The sequence below is a fragment of the Rhinopithecus bieti genome, unplaced genomic scaffold (genome assembly GCF_001698545.2).
Source record: "Rhinopithecus bieti isolate Rb0 unplaced genomic scaffold, ASM169854v2 scaffold_33474, whole genome shotgun sequence".
In the NCBI taxonomy this organism is placed as follows: domain Eukaryota; kingdom Metazoa; phylum Chordata; class Mammalia; order Primates; family Cercopithecidae; genus Rhinopithecus; species Rhinopithecus bieti.
In genome coordinates, this window is record NW_016814460.1 from 860,275 (window position 1) to 877,709 (window position 17,435).

Sequence of the window (17,435 nt, forward strand, 5' to 3'; positions counted from 1 at the left end):
GGGTGGGAGGGGACTGGGGAAGCTGAGATACAGGGAAGGAAGGAGGGAAGGGGAGCGTTCTTCTGCCACTGGCCAACTCAGCCCCCCAAATCTGGGTTGGGGAAGCCTGGGAAAGGTGCTCCCTGGGTGGGAGGGGTAGAACCTCAGGATCTCATACACCTTTATCAGCAGCCTCAAAAGTCTTCTTTTTGCTTTGGCACAGATATACAGGCGCCTTTATTTTAAATTTATTGTCTATATTTATTTCTTTGCCAGCTTGAAGAAGTGTAGGAGAGATCCACACAACTTAAGTGGGGCGTCCCCATCCCATCTTCCTACTCACCCTCCTTTGCCCCCAACTCCATCTCTGCGACACTTCCCCACCCCACCCCTAAAAAAGAAGTCACTCCTGGGCTCTGACTGCAGAGAGCCAGGGTGAGAGCGGGCAAGGCAAGAGAGCGACCTCGGTCGTGGGCAAGTAGCTTGTTTTTACGTCCTTCAATAAAATTTTTATGAGGATCATTTGATTGTTCATAAATGTGTCTTTCATTAAATAAAATTGTAGGCTGTTTTTGGAACGGGAAAAAAGCAACGGAGGGACGGGAGAAAGCAATTTCTTTGGGGTCGGATGCAGGAATTCCAGAGGGGGCAGTGTGATTGTAGAGGAATATCAGACAACTTGGATTCCTCCCCCCAATAAGTTGGTTGCTACCCTCCTCCTTCAATTGAGGGTTTGTGCCCAGCCCTCTGCTTTCCATCAGACTGTCCCATGGTGGTGTAGTAAAGGGGGGCTTTAGTCAAGTAGGAAATTATCAGTGTGGGTGAAGAAGAGGGGGCATGGAGGTTGGCTGGGGGGGGGGAAGGGACAGGTGATGCCTCCAGAGATATGGTGCACTGAGGCAGAGTAGAGTGAATTTGAAGGAGGGGTGCAATTTCAGGGTCAGAAAGGAAGAGTCCCAGTCTGTGGCCAGGGAAAATAGGCAGGAGCTGAGGCTGAGATGCAGGCTCTGGAGGCGCAGGGTAGGAGTCTTCCCAGACCCAGCCACGCCTGCCCTTCTTTGCCTGTCCTGTCCCCAGGAGGGGACCAAATGCCAGGGGTGGGGGCGGGGGCTAGTTTTCTCCTGCATCTCTGTGGATCTTTCCCCTGTGGGGTGGAGAAGGGCTGGGGAGAGTGTGTATAGTATGTGTGTTGCGGGGGAGGAAAGTTGGGGGGAGACAGCTGCAGCTGGCAGCACCGACCCCAGCTCCATAGGCCCCCTCCCAAGTCTCTGCTCCTCCCCTCTCCCGTTCTTTCCTTTTCCTTTTCGGTCTAGCGGGGCGGTTTAACGAGGCTGCGATTTCAACGCATGGGGGAGGATGAAGGATGTGTTTGGTTGGGGAGAGGCTACTTGGGGGTTCAGCTCCTTGGCGCCACTGTCTTCCCCTCCCTTGAGCTGGACTGAGCTGGGAAACCCAACTTACAACAAGAAACAGAATATCTCTTTGGCCTTGATGGAGTTGGGTTAGCTGTCAATCAAAAAATCTCCCTCACTAGTTCAAGGAAAAGACAGGAGGTTCCAGTACCCCTGCCGAGGCTTTCTCCAAATCCCCAGTGCAGCCAGCACCTCCCCCAGCCCAGGGCGGCTGAGGACCCCGCCCGGCTCTTGGGCGGCTGCTGGCAGCGATGAGCAGAGACGTTTAGCCCTCAGCGGGGCCCGGGGCCAGACTGCGACCAAGAGGACATCAGGGGACAGAGTCTGAGAGACTGAACCCGAGACAGCCTGGGACAGACCAACTGAAACACGGAGCCAGGCCCAAGAGAGGAAAGAAGGAAACGGAGCATTAGAATAAAGAGAAAAAAGGGGGAGAATTAAAGAAGGAAGGCAAGACGAAAAGAGATAGGAGAGCCGGGAAAGGCAGGCGTGCAGAGAGGGAGGCGGAGGAAGTGCGGCCGTACGCAGGCAGGACGGGGCAGGGGCGAGCTGGCGGAGCAGCCGTGGCATTGTGCAGCCCGCAGGCTTGCCGGGCCTTTGCCGCGGGACCGGCTCCGGGCGCGGCAGCCACTTCTGTCTGGACACAAAGGCGGAAGAGGCCTCCTTTCCTGCCCCTCCCAGGAGACTTGCTCGGGTGGGTACACTAGGCCTCCAGGATATAGAACCCCATATTGGCCCAGACAGCCGCTCAGGCGGCTGGGGGCTGAGCCCTGCTCTAGTCAAGGGGCGAAGAAACAGAAGAGGAAAGAGGTTTCACGCCCGCTCCTCCTTTGCGTCTTCTCCTGGCGACAAGGCCAGCTGCCCCAGCCTCAGCTTTCCTGGAGGAAAGAGTCCCTAAGGAGCCTCCCCTATGGGCCTCTGCTATTTGGGAAAGTTCCTCAAATAGACATTGGGGCTGTAAAGAGACGCCCCCTTCTCTCCTACCCCCTTTGAACACCTCCTTCTTTTCAACTCTTGAGCTGCCTGAGCACTCTGCCTGCCCACTCTGCGGAGGCGGCAGCAGCGGGCAGTGAGGATCACTGGCGGGATCCCTGCTGCCATGAAATCCCCTGTGAAACCAAGGAGACTGTCGCTTTTCTTTATTTTATTTTGTTTTTTTTCCCGGGAGTATGAACTCCGAACTCTTCCCACTCAGAGGCAGGCACGACTGCGGATCAGGAAGCAGGCCTCGCCCACAGCCTCTTCCCAGCCAATGCCTCATTTTCCCTGCGCCTTTCGAAGAGAGGCGGCCTTGGGGAGGGGGGCTAGAAGAGGCTGGGAGTCCCGGAGTCCACTGGGCGGAGGTTCCGCAGGTCCACAACTGCATATGGCCTGTAGCCCCCATTCTCCACATTTGGAGGGGGGTGGGTGGCAAACCAGGGCTTTGAAGCGGACCTGCAGATTTCCCTCAAATCCAGGTTTGTAGGTGCGGGGGCGGGGCACAAAGTATATGGGGGCACCAAGAAGGAAGGTCTGTCTTCCTGGGGTTCAGTTACTCCTTCTGAATCTTCTGCCATACTCTAGACTCCCCCTCACCCACACAGTCCCTTCAATTTTCCTCAGCACCATTGGGGCAAACCCAGGGACCGGAGGCCACTGGGAGTTCTTATTGGGGAGGGGGAAACCCCAGCTTTAGCTCGCAGCTGTGCATTTGCTCTGTTTCTTAGAGTTCCTTCCTAACCCCTAAAGACTTCATTGGGCACAGGGGAGACCCCTGAGGGGGAGGGGCACCCTTATTCCATCACCTGAAACCTGGGCAGCTGCGGCCATAACCAAACTAGCACCGTGGGAAGGACAGGCAGAAAGATAGGTTAGAGTCGTCTCCTCCCCCTGCCCCGCGCCTTCCTTTTAGTGATTTAAATTCCCTCCGGTTCAATCCACACCGTCAAGTTCGGATTAAATTTAAAACAGGCTTTCTCCCGTGCCCCCAGCAGGCCATCCCGGCTGCCGCAGGCAGGGAGCCCGCTCCCGGCTCGTCAGCACCCGCCCTGCGCGGAGAAGGCCGTACTCCATTTGCTTTCATTTTCCTTCTCCCCCTGAAATGGGCTCATTTCACCTCTCCACTGCCCTCTCCCCCTCCCCGCCCCTCCCCAGTTCCCCTCTACTTTCCCCCCTTCTCTCTCCTGATCCCTCTTTGTTGGGAAAAACACACCCACACACAACTCCTCCTAGCTAAGGCCTGCGCTGGAAGCAGAAACTGAGTTCTCTTGGCCTGCCGCGAGGAGACCCGCGTCCTGCCCCCACCCCAGGTGGGTATCTGGGATCCCTACACGCCAGGAGTCAGGTCCCCAAGCCCAGCAGGAGTGAAATCCCCAGGGCCTGTGAACGTGGCCCTCTCAACGCCACGGCCTGCCGGGCCTGCATTCCCGCCGGCGCCCCCGCCCTGCCGCTCCGCAGCAAACGGGGCTATTTCCGGCTCCCCCAACATGGTCTGGTTTTCCAGCCTGGGAGTGGCTGGAGGGGGAGCCGCCCCAGAGCTAGAGCCGCTCCCTGCCCTGCCCGGAGGCCCAATGGCCCTGAGCGCCTTGTTACCTGATCTTTTGTGTGATGTATGTGTCGCAAGGAAATTTGCAGTGACTTTGGAGCCCAGACTGAGGACGCGGAGGTGGCGAAAGGAGAGACAATACGGGTCCGAAGTACAATTAAGGGGCCAGAACCGCTCGTCTCTCCCCCGCCCTCCTTGCCCGACTGCGAGCTGTCTGGCCTCAAACCTCAGGGCGACACGCGAACCTGGAGCCGGAAACTCAACCCGTGGCAGAGGGAGTCAGAGGACTCTGCATCCAGAAAACAGAAGCAAAGCGCCCTTCCAACTTGGGGGCGCCTTAACCAGCCCCGCTGAGTTGCAGAGAACCCAATGAATGAAAGTGCAAATTCCGCCGTTTTTCCTGATTTTTTTTCCAGCCTTGGGAAGGAGAGCTCAGGGTTTGGGGCATCTCAGACAGAAAGGCAAACCGCATCTCCTGAGGCAGACAGACCCACAACATGAGTGTGAGCCTGAGATCACATACAGGTTCAACATTTCCGGAGGCCTCTTTGCCAGGCCCGGCGGGCGCCGATCTCCCTACCTTCTCTCCCTCCAGGGCCTCAGGCAGAGAGACCCAGAAGACTCGGTCCCTCTGGTTTGGTCCAATCCCGCTTCAGAAGCGCCTTCGTTACCTGCTCCTCCGCTCCCCACGGCCATAGATGCAGGACAGCCGCCTCCCGCCTGGGGAGGGAAGCCCCGGCCACCACGGCCGCCGCCGCCCGCCCTCCTTCCCTCCCTCCCTCCTTCCTTCTCGCCCTCCCTCTCTCTCCCTCCCTCGCGCGCTGCCGCTCGCGGGGCCCTCCCGCGGGCAACCTGCTCTGGACCAAATCCAAGTATCTCCGAAAGAGAGAAAAAAGAAAGGGCCTCTTACGTGGAAAAGAAAAGAAAGATAGACCGTCCATTGCATTTATTTTTCATGCTGTGACCATTGGTCGGCATCAGTTCAGACGTCCCGGACTCGGCCCGGCAGCTGCAGAGGTGTGCAGGGCCTGCTGCCTCGCCCACGCTGACCGCCGCGCCCGGTGCGCCGCGTGCTCCACACTCTGGGCCGCCGCCCCCACGGCAGCCCAAACACCCAGCGGACCTCAAGGTCCTTTCTACAGACTCAACATCCGGTTGCCCGCCTCGCCGCGGGTCACAGCCCGGGAGCCCGCTCTGCTCTGTCTGCGGCTAAAGTCCATACGCAATCCACCTTGTCGGTGCTCTCGCGCCCTGCCTGGACACCCCTCCTGGCCACGCAGCCGTCCGGGCCACACTCGGGCTGCGGCCCGGCCCAGGACTTCGAACCTCGCCCCCTGCGGGACCCACACAAAGCCCTGAGCCCTGACGTTGCCACCCGCAGCCCCCGGTCCCCGCTGCCGCCGCCTTCTTCACCTGTTCTCGGGAAGGGCTGCATCTCCGAGCCGAAGCCAGGCCGTGGGCCGGGGCGAGGTCCCAGAGAGGCCACAGCGGATCTGTCAGGCTGAGCCGGAACCCCAGCAGCCGACGAGACATCTCAGAGACCAAGGCTCGCCTTGGCGAGCTCTTGCCTTTTCCTCCTCTCGCAAGTCTCAAACACTCACACACTGAGAGTTCAGCTCTATAAATCCTGCTCCTCTTTCCCATATCATAATTAAAAAAAACCGGTAGGGGAGGTTTTAACTTTTATTGCGATTTCTGGAGTTGGGCTGCGGAGCATATATTAAGTTTACGCTTATGCGCTCTCGGCGGGGAGGGTCCTTTAAGAAATAAAAATCCATCTTAATATCCGCAGACGAGAGAGGTAATTTTTTTCTCTTCTCTTCACGCTGTTCCTTCTGAAGACTCCCTTCCAGCGAAGCGAATAAATAATTACCATCGCCTTAGCCATGATCCACTGCCTCGGGCCGGGGATGGACTCTGACCACCAGACTGGCCCTCACCTTGGCCCTATGAGACCTCACTCCATTTCTCTGGATTTGAGGAGGAGACACCTCAACCCCTGGCTCTATGACTTCCCACACATAAGCTCAACAGCTCTGAAACGGAAATGGGGGCACAGAGACCCAAAGCACAGAAGTCGTTCATTGGTGAATTTCGGCCCATCAGGGACTCTATCTTTAAGCCAAATGCTCCTGAGCACCCAGCCCCTGCCTGGGATACACTTTACCCCAACTGACTGTGTGCCTGGGGCAGCCTGAAGACTCAAAGGCTGCTAGGAGCTCCCAACCTAGGGGAATCCCTTGCCTGCCTCCCACCAGCTGGCCTGCCTCTCTGGAAACTTCCCCATTTCCCTGGGAGCCATAGAGAGGTTTGAATACTTCTCTCCAAGAGAAGAAATTTTTTCCCCCACAAAGGGATGGGGGATAGACAGACCAACAATTCAGCTAGAGAGACAAGAAACTCTATTCCCATTTTCTCCTCCAGCTTCCTTAGCAGTCAAATATGTTTGCATAAGAGAGAAGGGAAAATAAATGTGTGTGTGTATAAATACATGCAGGGTATTTAAGAGAGCCTAGGGGAGACAGACACAGAGCCTACACTCATACAAGGTCACATATATCCCTCCCAGCAGATTACTGTGAGAATATAGAACTCTGTATACATTTTGTTACGGGGACATAATTTTGTTTCCCTGTTTAGAAGTTTATAATGTTTTAATAATCATAATAATTTCACAGTAAGAGAACCAAGAACCTGACCTTCTTTTGGCTTCTATTCCCCAGTATCTCTGAGAACAGGGGTGTATCTCTTCAGTCTCCTTAACCCCTCCCCCATTTATCTCCCCCCCACTCCGCCACTCCGCCCGCAGGCAGGCAAAGAAACCTCTTTTGAGAACTTTCTCTCTAGCAACCAGGGGCGGAATCGAAGAACCAGAGGGGGAAAGGACTAGAAGAACCTTTGCAAAGTTTCACAGGGCTCAGATTTTCCTCTACCCCATTCTCTTCCCCTCCTCCCCCTGGCATCAGCCAACAACCTTTCCACCAACATAGCAATGGTGGGCACGGACAGCCTCTGCTCACCCATACGTTTCCACATAGTGCAAAGACAGCCTGACAGTCACAGTCACAGAGACCGAGGCCTACGGGCCACAGACGACTAAACAGAGACCAGAGTCGGGTTTTTGCCCTGATGTTTCCCAGTTGCGTGTGCGTGTGTGAAGGGTTCTACTTGGACTTGATGGCTTTTCTATAACCTACCAACACCCTAAACATGTCCTTCCCCTGGATTTGGAGCTATAGAAGGGGAAGGGGAAATGGCTGGGCTGGCACTCAGAGTTCCCCAACTCTTGGAACCTCCAGGTGCCCCACTTTTCTAAGGGGAATCTCGAGCCCCAGTCGACTGGAGGTGGTAGGTGGGAGAGGCTAACCATTCCAGAGACCCTATTCTCTTTCTGTGCTCCTCTCTCTGCTAATGATTCTGCCCCACCCTGCTGCCCAACTGAGCTGGCCCGCCTGGCCACCTCTTACTCAAACTCCTGAATTTCCTTGGAATTGGCTGGACCCTCTTTGTCTGTCTCCATCAGCTGGGCCCAGGAGACAATAGCTGCAGGAAAAACTCCTCTCTCTTAGTCACAGGGATTGGGACAGGTTGAGGAGAGGACGGCATAAAGCAGGGTTCTCCAGACTTGTTCTCCAACCCCACTCACAGCTTCCCCTCCTTGGTCTGCACCCACTTTGCCCTATCTGGGAGGGGGCAGGGGGGCAGTCCCACTGGGGAAGGTAGGAGTGGGAGAGGTGGGTTGGGGCCCTCGACGAAAACCGACTGATGTAACTCAGGCAGTTTCTTGTTGCCGAGTTCAAAACTCAATCCCAACAACATGAAACTACCTAAGCCACAGATCAGCTGAGCGAGCAGGGCGGGAGATTCAGCTTTGCATCTATCCGGAGGAGAAGGGAAGGGGGTTGGGGAAGGAAGAAATTCAGCCCCGTCCCCTTTCCGCCCCCACAACCTCCCTAAGGACTAGAGAGTAGACTTTAGGTTGCTGGGTGGGTAGGGGGTCTGACTGCCGTCATTAGTTTCTGGTCTAAGCAAATCGCTCAGGAAAAATCTGGTGAAATGGGACCGCTGGCCGCCAAATCCCGGCCCCACCCCCAGCACCGCAATGGAGCTATTCCCTTGCATGTGTCCCTGGCCCTGGGGGAAGCTGGATCTTCCTTCCACTCTGGAGCTAGGTCCCCTGTCTTGTCCATCTGGCTCTCCTGCTCTTTTCTCCTAGACTTCTTCTGATCCTCTCCCTCTCAGTTCGGTTTAGGCTTCTCAGCGAATGTGGGTGGCTGAATCATAGCCCTGTGCTCTGGAGCCACTTCCAATCAGGCCACTTGCCTGGCAAAACCCTATAGCCAGGGAGCTCAGGGAACAAGAGGCTGGACAAGGCTCATACCCAAACCAGCGAAAAGCAGGAAAACCTAAGCTTCAAGCTTCAACCCGCTGTACTCCCCCTCCCCCACCAACAGACGATCAGACTGAGCAACACCTAGACCAGAGTGTCGACCTCAAGGAGACCCAAAGTGCCCGAAAACATAAAGAAGCCAAAAACCATCAATTTATCCCTTTAACCATGGAACTCCCACGGCAATGGGCCGGGGAGGGGAGGAGAGGGAGCTCCCAGTCGCTGCCCTCCGCTGCCAGCGGCCACAAGGAAAGCCTGGATTCTCGGCAAGCACAGATGCCCTAAACACCTTCCTCCAGGCTCTGTCTGCTGGACGCCGGGCACCTGGGGACACCACTCGTCCCCACTCCGCCGCCAAGAAAAGAACAAGAAACCGCTTCTCTTACCTTGTCGCTGCCTCCTCCTCCTGCTGCTCCTGGCGTTTCTGTTAGCTGCTGTTGAGGTTGGGGGGGCTGAGCTCCTCATGCCCCTCCAGCGGTTAAGTTTATTCCTTTCCTTGGATGGGTGGGGGGCTCTTTGGGTGACCCCCAGCAGCAGTGGGGTGTGCCCAGCCCAGCACCCCAGGCAATCAGATCCGTCTGCTCCTCAAGATTGCAGTTTGCTCTCTGCCTCTTTCCCTCCTCCAGTCACCTTTAAATGCATCTTTTACTGCAGCACCACATTATATTTGCAGATCATAAAATCCACCTCTCGCGCGCACCAAGACCGTCCTGACATTACTGTTTTATGACCTTGACTTATTGTGGTCACCTGGATAATATTTAAATCAACGTTATGGTCTCTCACTTACATTAAACCCGCCAAGAGACGTTCTAGAAAGGCTCTAGGAGATGAGTCAAACACAAAACACACACATCCACACACAGCCTCTTCGGGGAGGGGTGTCGCTAAAATCACTAAAACAAAAAAACATCCGTTTGAGGATTATGATTCTGGAAATTTATTAGGATTTTTTTCTCCATTAAGGAAGCTACATGCAAAAGATACAACATACAGAATATCTTTAAATAACACAACTCCCAGACAGGGACAGGGCAATATGGGGGGGGGGGCATTCTGTTTTGCTTTGCTATGTTCTATTTTAATTTTTTTGTTCCTCTGGATGAAATTTCTGAGATGTTAATAGATGGGGGATGTAGGGGTGCTGGGAGGGGTGAGAGAAAAGCAGAAAGCAGTACAAATACGAGACTTCAAGCAGATTCTTAGAGCGACTGGGAGGTAAAGACACGGAGAGGGTTTGGTGGAGGCTCTGGGTGCTACGACAAACACATGAACACTAGCCGAACTTTCCAAAACGTCTATTAGTCTAAGGAGGAAATGCAGCAAGGAAGGAACGATTCTGCCTGTGCTCTGCGAGATTACAGACCCTCTCTGGTTAATTTTTTTCCTCTTTTTCTCCTACAAGCTGGTGGATTCGATCTTAACTTTGCATAGAGAACAGAATGCTGTGTGTGAGTGCATGGGTGAGTGAGGGTTTGACACACACACCAGCCACACTCCCACCCCCATCTATGAGGGCACACACCACACCCCACACCCCGGCACCCCATTTCTCATGCTTTAAGTGGAAGCATTTTTGCAGCACGAACCATAGGTCCCTTGGAAGGAGAGTCTGAGGTCTTTGCCTTTTTTGCAGGCGCGTTGCATTTATACTCAGGGAGGGAAAAAAAAATATATCACCAGGCACAAAGGGAGGAGGGGCGGGGAAAGGAAGGCGGGGGAAGGGAGGAGGAGAGGCCTCGCGCTCAGGTGAAATTAAAATTGGAGGTCAGTTCCCGGATCCGATTCTCTCGGTTCATTTTCTTGAGTTTCATTCTGCGATTTTGGAACCAGATTTTGACTTGTCTGTCTGTAAGGTTAATGGTCTTGCTAATCTCCAGGCGGCGCTCTCGCGTCAAATACATATTGAACAGAAATTCTTTCTCCAATTCCAGCGTCTGGTGTTTAGTATAGGGGCACCTCTTCTTCCTTCCGCTCTTTGCTGTCAGCCAATTTCCTGTGGTGTTTTCTGCCTTTATCTCCTCTGTTAAAAATAACATTATTTGCATAAGTATCCCTCGAAGTCGAAAACCCTCTCAGCGCTGCAGCCTTTGCCAGCCTGCTGTGGGGTGGCTGAGGGAGCATAGGGGAGCTGCTCTTGCTCTAGGGGCCTGGCCAGTGGGCTCCTCTTAGGCTCAGTGTTCTTACAATTTCTTTGGGGCTTAGACTTAGGGAGATAAAGGGACGAAGTTCTTGCCTCCAAGCGTTTACTAAATTTAAATTACCCAAGTCCACCTTAATCTAAAAGATCCTGAGTACCCTCGCTTTCCCCCAGCTGGCTGACCCTGGCAGATTCCCTACATCTTGCCAGGTCCCCCCTTCTCTCTGTTCCATTCCAGCTCTGGAAAAATCCAACCAGAAGGAAAAGCATTTTCCAGGCCCCAGACCAGAGCAGAGTCCACCCACAGCCCAGATAAATTCCCAGAGAGCTTTGACCTGTTTCAACTTGGTGGAGGGACTTTGTTGTAGGATCTGTGGCCAGAGGCCATTGCAGTGGTCCCTGCACTGGACCCCTAGCTCTTACCCCAGCCTGAGCTGCCACAAAGTGACACTGCTCCCTTAGGTCTCCCATTGCCATCTCTTCCTCTCTTAATCATTTCCCCCAGGTATGTGTAGCTGAGGCAGGGGAGCTTGTGAGAGCAGCAGAGGTCAGGGACAACAGAGCTGGGGTATCCTAAAGGGTCCTCAAACAACTTTCCTGGTCAAAGGACCTAAGCTCAAGGGAGAGACATATCCTGAGGAAATGCAGCCTCCTAGAAACCCCCTGCCCAGTCTGTGCATACATAGATGTGTATGCCTGCAAGTACACATGTATACCTGCAGAGATACACACACCTATACACGTAAGTACACACACACAGATATGTACATGTGTCTATTTATGTAAGGAGATACTATAGAATACTGTGCATTTCCCATGATCTTATTGACAGCCTCTCTCCCTGACACACATTTTTACTGAAATGGACCAGCCCTGCTTCTCAAGCAGCAGAAGGGAACCTGGCCATCTTTTTAAGGGCAAAACACAGAGTCCAAAGACCTGAGAGGATACCCAGCAAAGGACTCTGCTGATGGCTCTGAGCTCTCTCTCCTCCCTATTCCAAATCAGACTGCCAGATTCCTGGATCTTATCTTGATGGGGGTGGGGTGGGGCGGGGGCCTAAGAGGAACCAGAAAAGACACAAAAAAGGCAAACTTGAGGCTGCAGTCTAAAAAATCTGAATGTTCCGAATTTTCTCTCCTGTCTCTGCACCTGCAGCTTCTTGCCAGATTGTTTACAGGCTCTCCACATGTAACTATGTCCTGTTTATTTTCTTACTGAGGTTATTAGGTTTGGTGGGGCGGGGGGACAAGATAAATTATAAATGGGGAAGTTTAGCCAAAAGCTCTCTTGCCTCTGGACTGGTGGAGACATCAAAATAGGAGGAGAGGAAAGAAGGACACAGACAGGGTACAGGGTAAGAGGGATTCCTTGGGGTGGGAGGGATTAGGTTGCTGTGGGGACAGCTAGAGAAAAAGGAGAGCCTATGGGAATGGGTGCAGGTCGAGTTAAGAGGTGAACTTGTTAACCTTGACTTTGCTTTTGGTGGGGCTAGAATGCAGCTTTTCCTGCCTCAAATCTGCTCCCTAACCAAGCTCAGGGTCAGTAGAGAGGGTATAAGATTAAACCTTCACACTGCACACGTGCCACAGGAAAGGCTTCGAGGCTGTAGGCGCCTCACTCTCCCCCTCATGAACACACCAGTGCTCATCTTCCAGTCAGTGTCTCTATGGGGATGATTTGCCAAGGCCACCTTTGCAGACCCAAGAGGATGAGGCTCTGCCCTTGCCCGCCAAAAGAGTGCCCATGCGTGTGTGAGTGGTATGTGTGAGTGTGCAAGGAGCATGCGATATGGATGTGTGTGAGTGTGGCACAGGTCGCCCGTAGGCATGCGTGTGCGTCGCGTCCATATACAAAGCACCAGGAGATCCAGGCCGCCCCTAGCCTGCTCCACTCTCAATATTTCATCTGCCTCTATACCCAATGAGCCCCTTATATTCTGTCACCAGTAGCCGGTGTTGTGGGGAGCAGGTTTATTCTTCCCCGTTGGTTGGGCCTTTTTCTGAAGCTCTTTGCTACAACTTTTCAGGAAAAGTCGTTCCCCTCAGCTTCCCTCCCCTGCTCCCGTTTCCTCCACATTCTTTCCCCAAGTATCAGAGAAAGATCCCCAAGGCCTCCAGCTCCTACAGCAGAAATGAATCTTGAACCCTGAGCTTGAACTCTGGCTGGGCTTTCTCTCAACCCAAATTACAGTGAAATCCAACCAAAGCCACATTCCCTTTCAGGAGAAAACCTCTTGCCACGCACACAGAAATTTCCCAACCACTCATTTGTAAGCTGCTTTTGGAAACCAAGAAAAAAGATAATTTAGCTAGAAAAAATGGAAAAGAAAAATTAAAAGAGGAAACAGAAAACTTACAACATTCCAAATGCCCTGTTCCAACGCCATCCAAGCCAGGCATCTGGAGGAGGGAGGGCCGTGGCCGGCAGCCCTTCACCTCCACCTCTTCCGGCCCCAGCCTCGCTGCCCAAGGCCCCCGGCCGAGCCAAAAGCCGCAGGAGCCCAAGCCGCACGCACAGATCAGACCCACAAACAACAAATCGCGTTTCGCAGGAAACAATTTTCAACTGGGAAAACGCAGTAAAGAGAACCCCCCCATCTCCCCAGCTTCCCTAGTCCCTGGCCCAAGATCGCCATTTTAGGCTTTTTGCAAGCCCCTGACCTGAGCTGGGGGACATCAGCTCCCCAGGACACCAGCATTGAGAAAGCAAACCACAGCCAGCACGCGCCTGAGAGCAGCCACCCGTCCGGGGCAGCACACTGCGCCTGCAGGCTGCCAGCGGTGCGTACCGCCCCCGCCTTAGCACCCATGGCGGGGGCCGGGCAGACACCTCCACGTCGCCGCTTACCTTCCCCAGCTAAGTGACGCGCCACCAGCCTGGAGCTCAGCAGACACTAGCCGCAAGCCAGGGTCGCATTCCCGAAATGGTCTGGGGCCTCCTGGGCCCAACCCTCTCCCCTGCCCGCCTCCCCTGGCCGCGAAGACCAAGTGCCGGAACGTCCCAGTAGCGCCCGCGGCCCAGGCGGCCTTACCTTTCGCTTCGTTATCCGAGGTGTCTGGGCTGGAGTCGGCAGTTTTAGCCCTCTCCTTTTCGCTCTCCGAGGGGCTGCCTTTAGGGCCCGTCAGGCTCTGCTCCGTCTTGATCTCACTGGGGCTGGGGGTCTGGTTGTCGGACTTGGGGGTCTCAGGGAAACTCACTTTGCCGCCCAGCTGAGGCGATTCCAGATGTTCGGCGCGCGGGTTGAGACTGGCCCGCTGCTCGAAAGGGGCTTCGAAGTCGTTGGCCCCGGAACAGTGGGGCGTCTTGTCCAGCGCGGAGTAGCTCGGGCTGGCGCGGTAGTAGCTGGGCACGGGTACTTCGTGCTCCCCAAGGCAGGACTCCGGCAGGGGGTGGGAGTAGAGAGCTGCCTCGGGGCCACTTTTCGCCCGCTTCTCTGCGCTGTACATGCAGCAGACATTCTCCTCCTTGACACTAGGTGGGTAGGAGCAGGAGGACAGCGGCCTGCCAACAGGTTGTTCCAGGCGATAGGCGGCTTTGGGGTCGCCCCAGGAGTCCAGCTGCGAGAGGTAGGACGGATAGGTGTTGAGGGCGAGGCTGGGGCTGCCGCCCTCGTCCCTCTTGGAGAGCGAGGGCGCGAGCCCGCAGCCCCTCATCACCCCGCAGTTGAAGTCACTCCCAGACTGCATATACATGCCTGCGCTCCGGCTATAGCGCTCTCCTCCGCCGGGCGCAGCCAAGGGCTCCGCGTACGAGTTCGGAGTTACATTGCGAGGGCATGTCATTTTCAGAGAGAGGGGTTTTTAAGGAGCAATACTACAGCGGAGGAGCTGACATCTTTTTTTTCCCCCATCCGGGAGGGGGGGCGCGGTTGGAGGGGAGGGAGGAAAAAGAAGGGGAGGGGGGGAAATATCAGCTCCATAATTATCCGCGCATTCGGTTCTCACCATGTGACGGCTAGACCAATGGGATTTGAAAATGGCCTTGATGATTCAGACGGCCGTGACGTCAGCGGGGTCAAGTTGTCGGCAGGCGGAGCGCGCAGAGTGGAGTAACAGCGCCACCTAGCAGCTGCCTCGGGGTAGGGGCACCGGAGCCCTTCCCGGCGAACAAAGGAAGCGCCCCCCGGGCTGCAGGGGCGGTAGGGGGGTGGAGGGGGATGGGGGTGAGGGTTCTGGAAAGAGTGGGGTTTGTTTATCCAGTAACCAGCCTGTAACTCCTGGGGAGAAGGGGCGGAGAGGGGAAAATGCGGGAGAGAGGGTGAGAGCGAGGCTACCCGGGGCTCAAAACAGTCAAATTCAAATTAAAAGGTCGAGACACGAATCAGGTACTTCTCCCCACTCTTCATCTCCCCTTTTCATCTCCTCGGCCCCGGCTCCCGCTTCTTCCCTTGGAGATGGGAGTGGGGTGAGGGTTTTTTTTTGGGGGGGTAGTGGGGGGATCTGGTGAGCACAGAAAGGGGAAAAAAAGTTAAGGAATCCCAAACAGGACTAAAGTTTCTGCTCTCCCGCCTCCTTTTTTCTCCGGACTTGGCCCTTGAGGCTGGAAGCTTGGGGGCCGCGGCGCTGGAGGTTGGTGGAGTTGCAAGTTTCCTGTGGAGTTTGACGGGGAATCTCCAGCCTCTAGGGTGGGCCAGGGAGGGGGTCACGGTCACTTCATGGCTGCTCGGAAAAGGAGGTTCCGAATGGACGCGGCGTAGGAGAAAGAGGAAGCCAGAGACCAGAGGCACCCGATCCCCGACCCGAGAGCTGCGGCCTGGGCCTGGCAGGGTGGGCGGCTCCTGGGTCACCATCTCAGGGGCCCACAAGGCTTTGGCCTTGGAGCCGGTTCTGCTACTTTACTTCAGGCCCTGGCGGCCCTCGCTTTCCGCTTGACCTTGCCCCCACTAAAACAGGGAATATTCCGGGAAAGAAAGAGGGAACCTGCGGAGCCTCGGTCAGTTTGGAGGAGTCACGTATGACACGGGAACCAGCACACAAGACACAACAAAACCCGACCCAGAGAGGCGTCCTTTACAGAGCGCATGGGCTGGGAGCATGTTTGAAAGAAGACAGACCAGTCTATTTTGTGGTTGTTTTAAATAAAAGGAAGAAATAAGGGGAACCGTATTTTTCAAATAGTTATTTCCGTTTCTCCGTCGCCTTCTTCCAAAGCGAACTAAACTCTCCACCCCTTCCTCAGGAAACGGAATCTGGAGAACAACTTGTCTTTCCGGTCGCCCCACATTTTTCCCTGGACACAGCCTGGGGTTCAGACTTTCCGAAGGGCTGGAGGTTGGCGGGGAAAGGACTGGAGTCCAGCGCCCTGGCGTGGAGGAGTGAGGAGGCTAGACCGCTTCCAGGGAGGCCCAAGCCCGCTGCGGCTAGAAGACCACAGAAAGAAATCCGCCGAATTTCCCCATCCAGGGGTGGAAAGAGAAGACGCAGGGGTTCCTGAACCTCCGGAAAACTGGAAGGAAATGTGTAGTGTATGATTTGCTTGCATGACCGGCCAGGGGAGATTTGAAATGGTTTTGTGTTTTCATTTGCAGGGTCACCCTGGCCTCAGCATGGGGGTTATCCAGGGCAAGGTTAGGCTGTTTAGGCCCCAGACTTGGGACAGTCCGGGCAGCAGTTAATCCAGGGAGCCATTTGTCCCACCGCCCATCCCGCGGGAAACGGGCGAGACTTTATGGCCACTCTGTTTGTATTATCTGCATTAGTCTTTCCCCACCAGTTTGATCGAAACCGTTCCCTTTTACGAGGACCCAACGAAAATTTCCCGTCATATTTATCAGTCAGGGATAAAAATTTAGTATGGGAACTGATATTTTCTCATTTATGGGACGATGAAATTAAATACCAAAGCAATTGAGAATTATATGACTTTGGGGGTTCCCTCCCCCCTCTTTCACGTCTCCTTTATTTTCCTGCCTGGTGTGCTTTTCCCAGGAATTTAGCGTTCCAGTTCCCTACCCTTACCCCCCATTTTGGAGTCCGGTGAGTCCTTTTCCCCACGGCCAAGTGCCCCTTGGCCACCTCAGCCTTTTCTGTTTTTTCCTCTAGGTGTTAGTAGCTGGGGGCCAGGACAGCACTACCCGAGCCTCTGCCCAGGCCAGGCCAGGCTGGGATCAGAGAAAGTTTTCCAGGGAAGAACCGCAAAGGGTTTGAGCCCAGCTTGGGAGGGGGTGAAGCAGTCGGCAGCAAAGGGTGAAGGAGATAAACTTCAGACAAGCCACAAGGCCTAGCCTAGGGAACCAGCAGACAGGGAGCAGAGCCATCGGCCTCAGGGGCGCCACCACCCAACCTCTTTCCAAGCCCACCTCTCACCTTAGCCAAGGGAGAGCACAGAGTCGCTCGCCATCATTAATGAAAATAATACTCCGGGGAGGAGCCTCCCGCCTCGACTCCTGCCTCCTCACAAGAACGAATAGTGTTTAAAGTTGAAATAATTAGAAGTATGATAAACACGGCCCATTAATGAAAAAAGAAATCAAATTCATCAGCCTAAGTGGGACCCCCGGTGGGACAAATGTTTGCCTCTAATTACGCAAGATAAACGAAAACCCAGAGCTGTTAAACTAGAGCCCTCTTGGACGACACAGACCTGAATAACTTGTTGGGTTTTCACAGACTTTGGCATTCTGCTTCAGTGGAGGTAAAAGGAAGGAAAAAGTGAGTGTTTGAGCCTGGCGAAGGGAGCATTTGTGGGGGCCTGGGTCCCAGCCCTGCCCCCTTGGGCTCGGTCTTTCCTGAGGCCACGAGCAAAGGCTGTTTCCGTCCTATTGTCCGGGCCTGGCGTTCAAAGGCATGCGGGCCGCCACAGCCACCCCGCCTGCCGCCACTGCCAGGCACCTACCGCCCTTCCCCACAGGACCAAGACCCTTCAGCCTGTGCCCTTGGCAACTGGATTAGGATCCAGGGAAGGCCTGTGTTGCTAGAATCATCCACATATGGACTCTAATTAATCAATTTCCCCAACTTTCCGAGGGTGCCGAGAGACCTATGCCTA

General features: G+C 54.8%; 2 protein-coding genes and 2 long non-coding RNA genes across 4 annotated transcripts in view; 2 read left to right on the plus strand and 2 right to left on the minus strand.

Moving 5' to 3' along the window:
• The window catches only part of LOC108514644 (uncharacterized), a 1,462-nt gene extending 961 nt beyond the window's left edge, over positions 1-501 (plus strand). Inside the window, exon 2 of the long non-coding RNA XR_001881282.1 lies at positions 256-501. This is a non-coding gene — a long non-coding RNA (uncharacterized LOC108514644). The remainder of the gene's footprint in view (positions 1-255) is intronic.
• HOXC4 (homeobox C4) overlaps positions 1-4,560 on the minus strand; it is a 65,443-nt gene extending 60,883 nt beyond the window's left edge. The window contains exon 1 of the mRNA XM_017851017.1: positions 4,496-4,560. The gene's annotated coding sequence lies outside the window, so the exon portion shown is untranslated. The remainder of the gene's footprint in view (positions 1-4,495) is intronic.
• Positions 4,561-9,221: 4,661 nt separating this feature from the next.
• HOXC10 (homeobox C10) lies at positions 9,222-14,380 on the minus strand. The gene is made up of 2 exons (XM_017851052.1): positions 13,480-14,380; positions 9,222-10,328 (listed from the first exon to the last, which is right to left on the minus strand). The coding sequence occupies exons 1-2, from the start codon at positions 14,228-14,230 to the stop codon at positions 10,051-10,053; spliced, it is 1,029 nt and encodes a 342-aa protein (XP_017706541.1). The 5' UTR covers positions 14,231-14,380; the 3' UTR covers positions 9,222-10,050.
• On the plus strand, positions 13,926-15,540 carry LOC108514653 (uncharacterized). Its single transcript, XR_001881286.1, has 3 exons — positions 13,926-14,014; positions 14,407-14,526; positions 15,340-15,540. It is a non-coding gene; the product is annotated as an uncharacterized LOC108514653 (long non-coding RNA).
• The last annotated feature ends 1,895 nt before the right edge of the window (positions 15,541-17,435 follow it).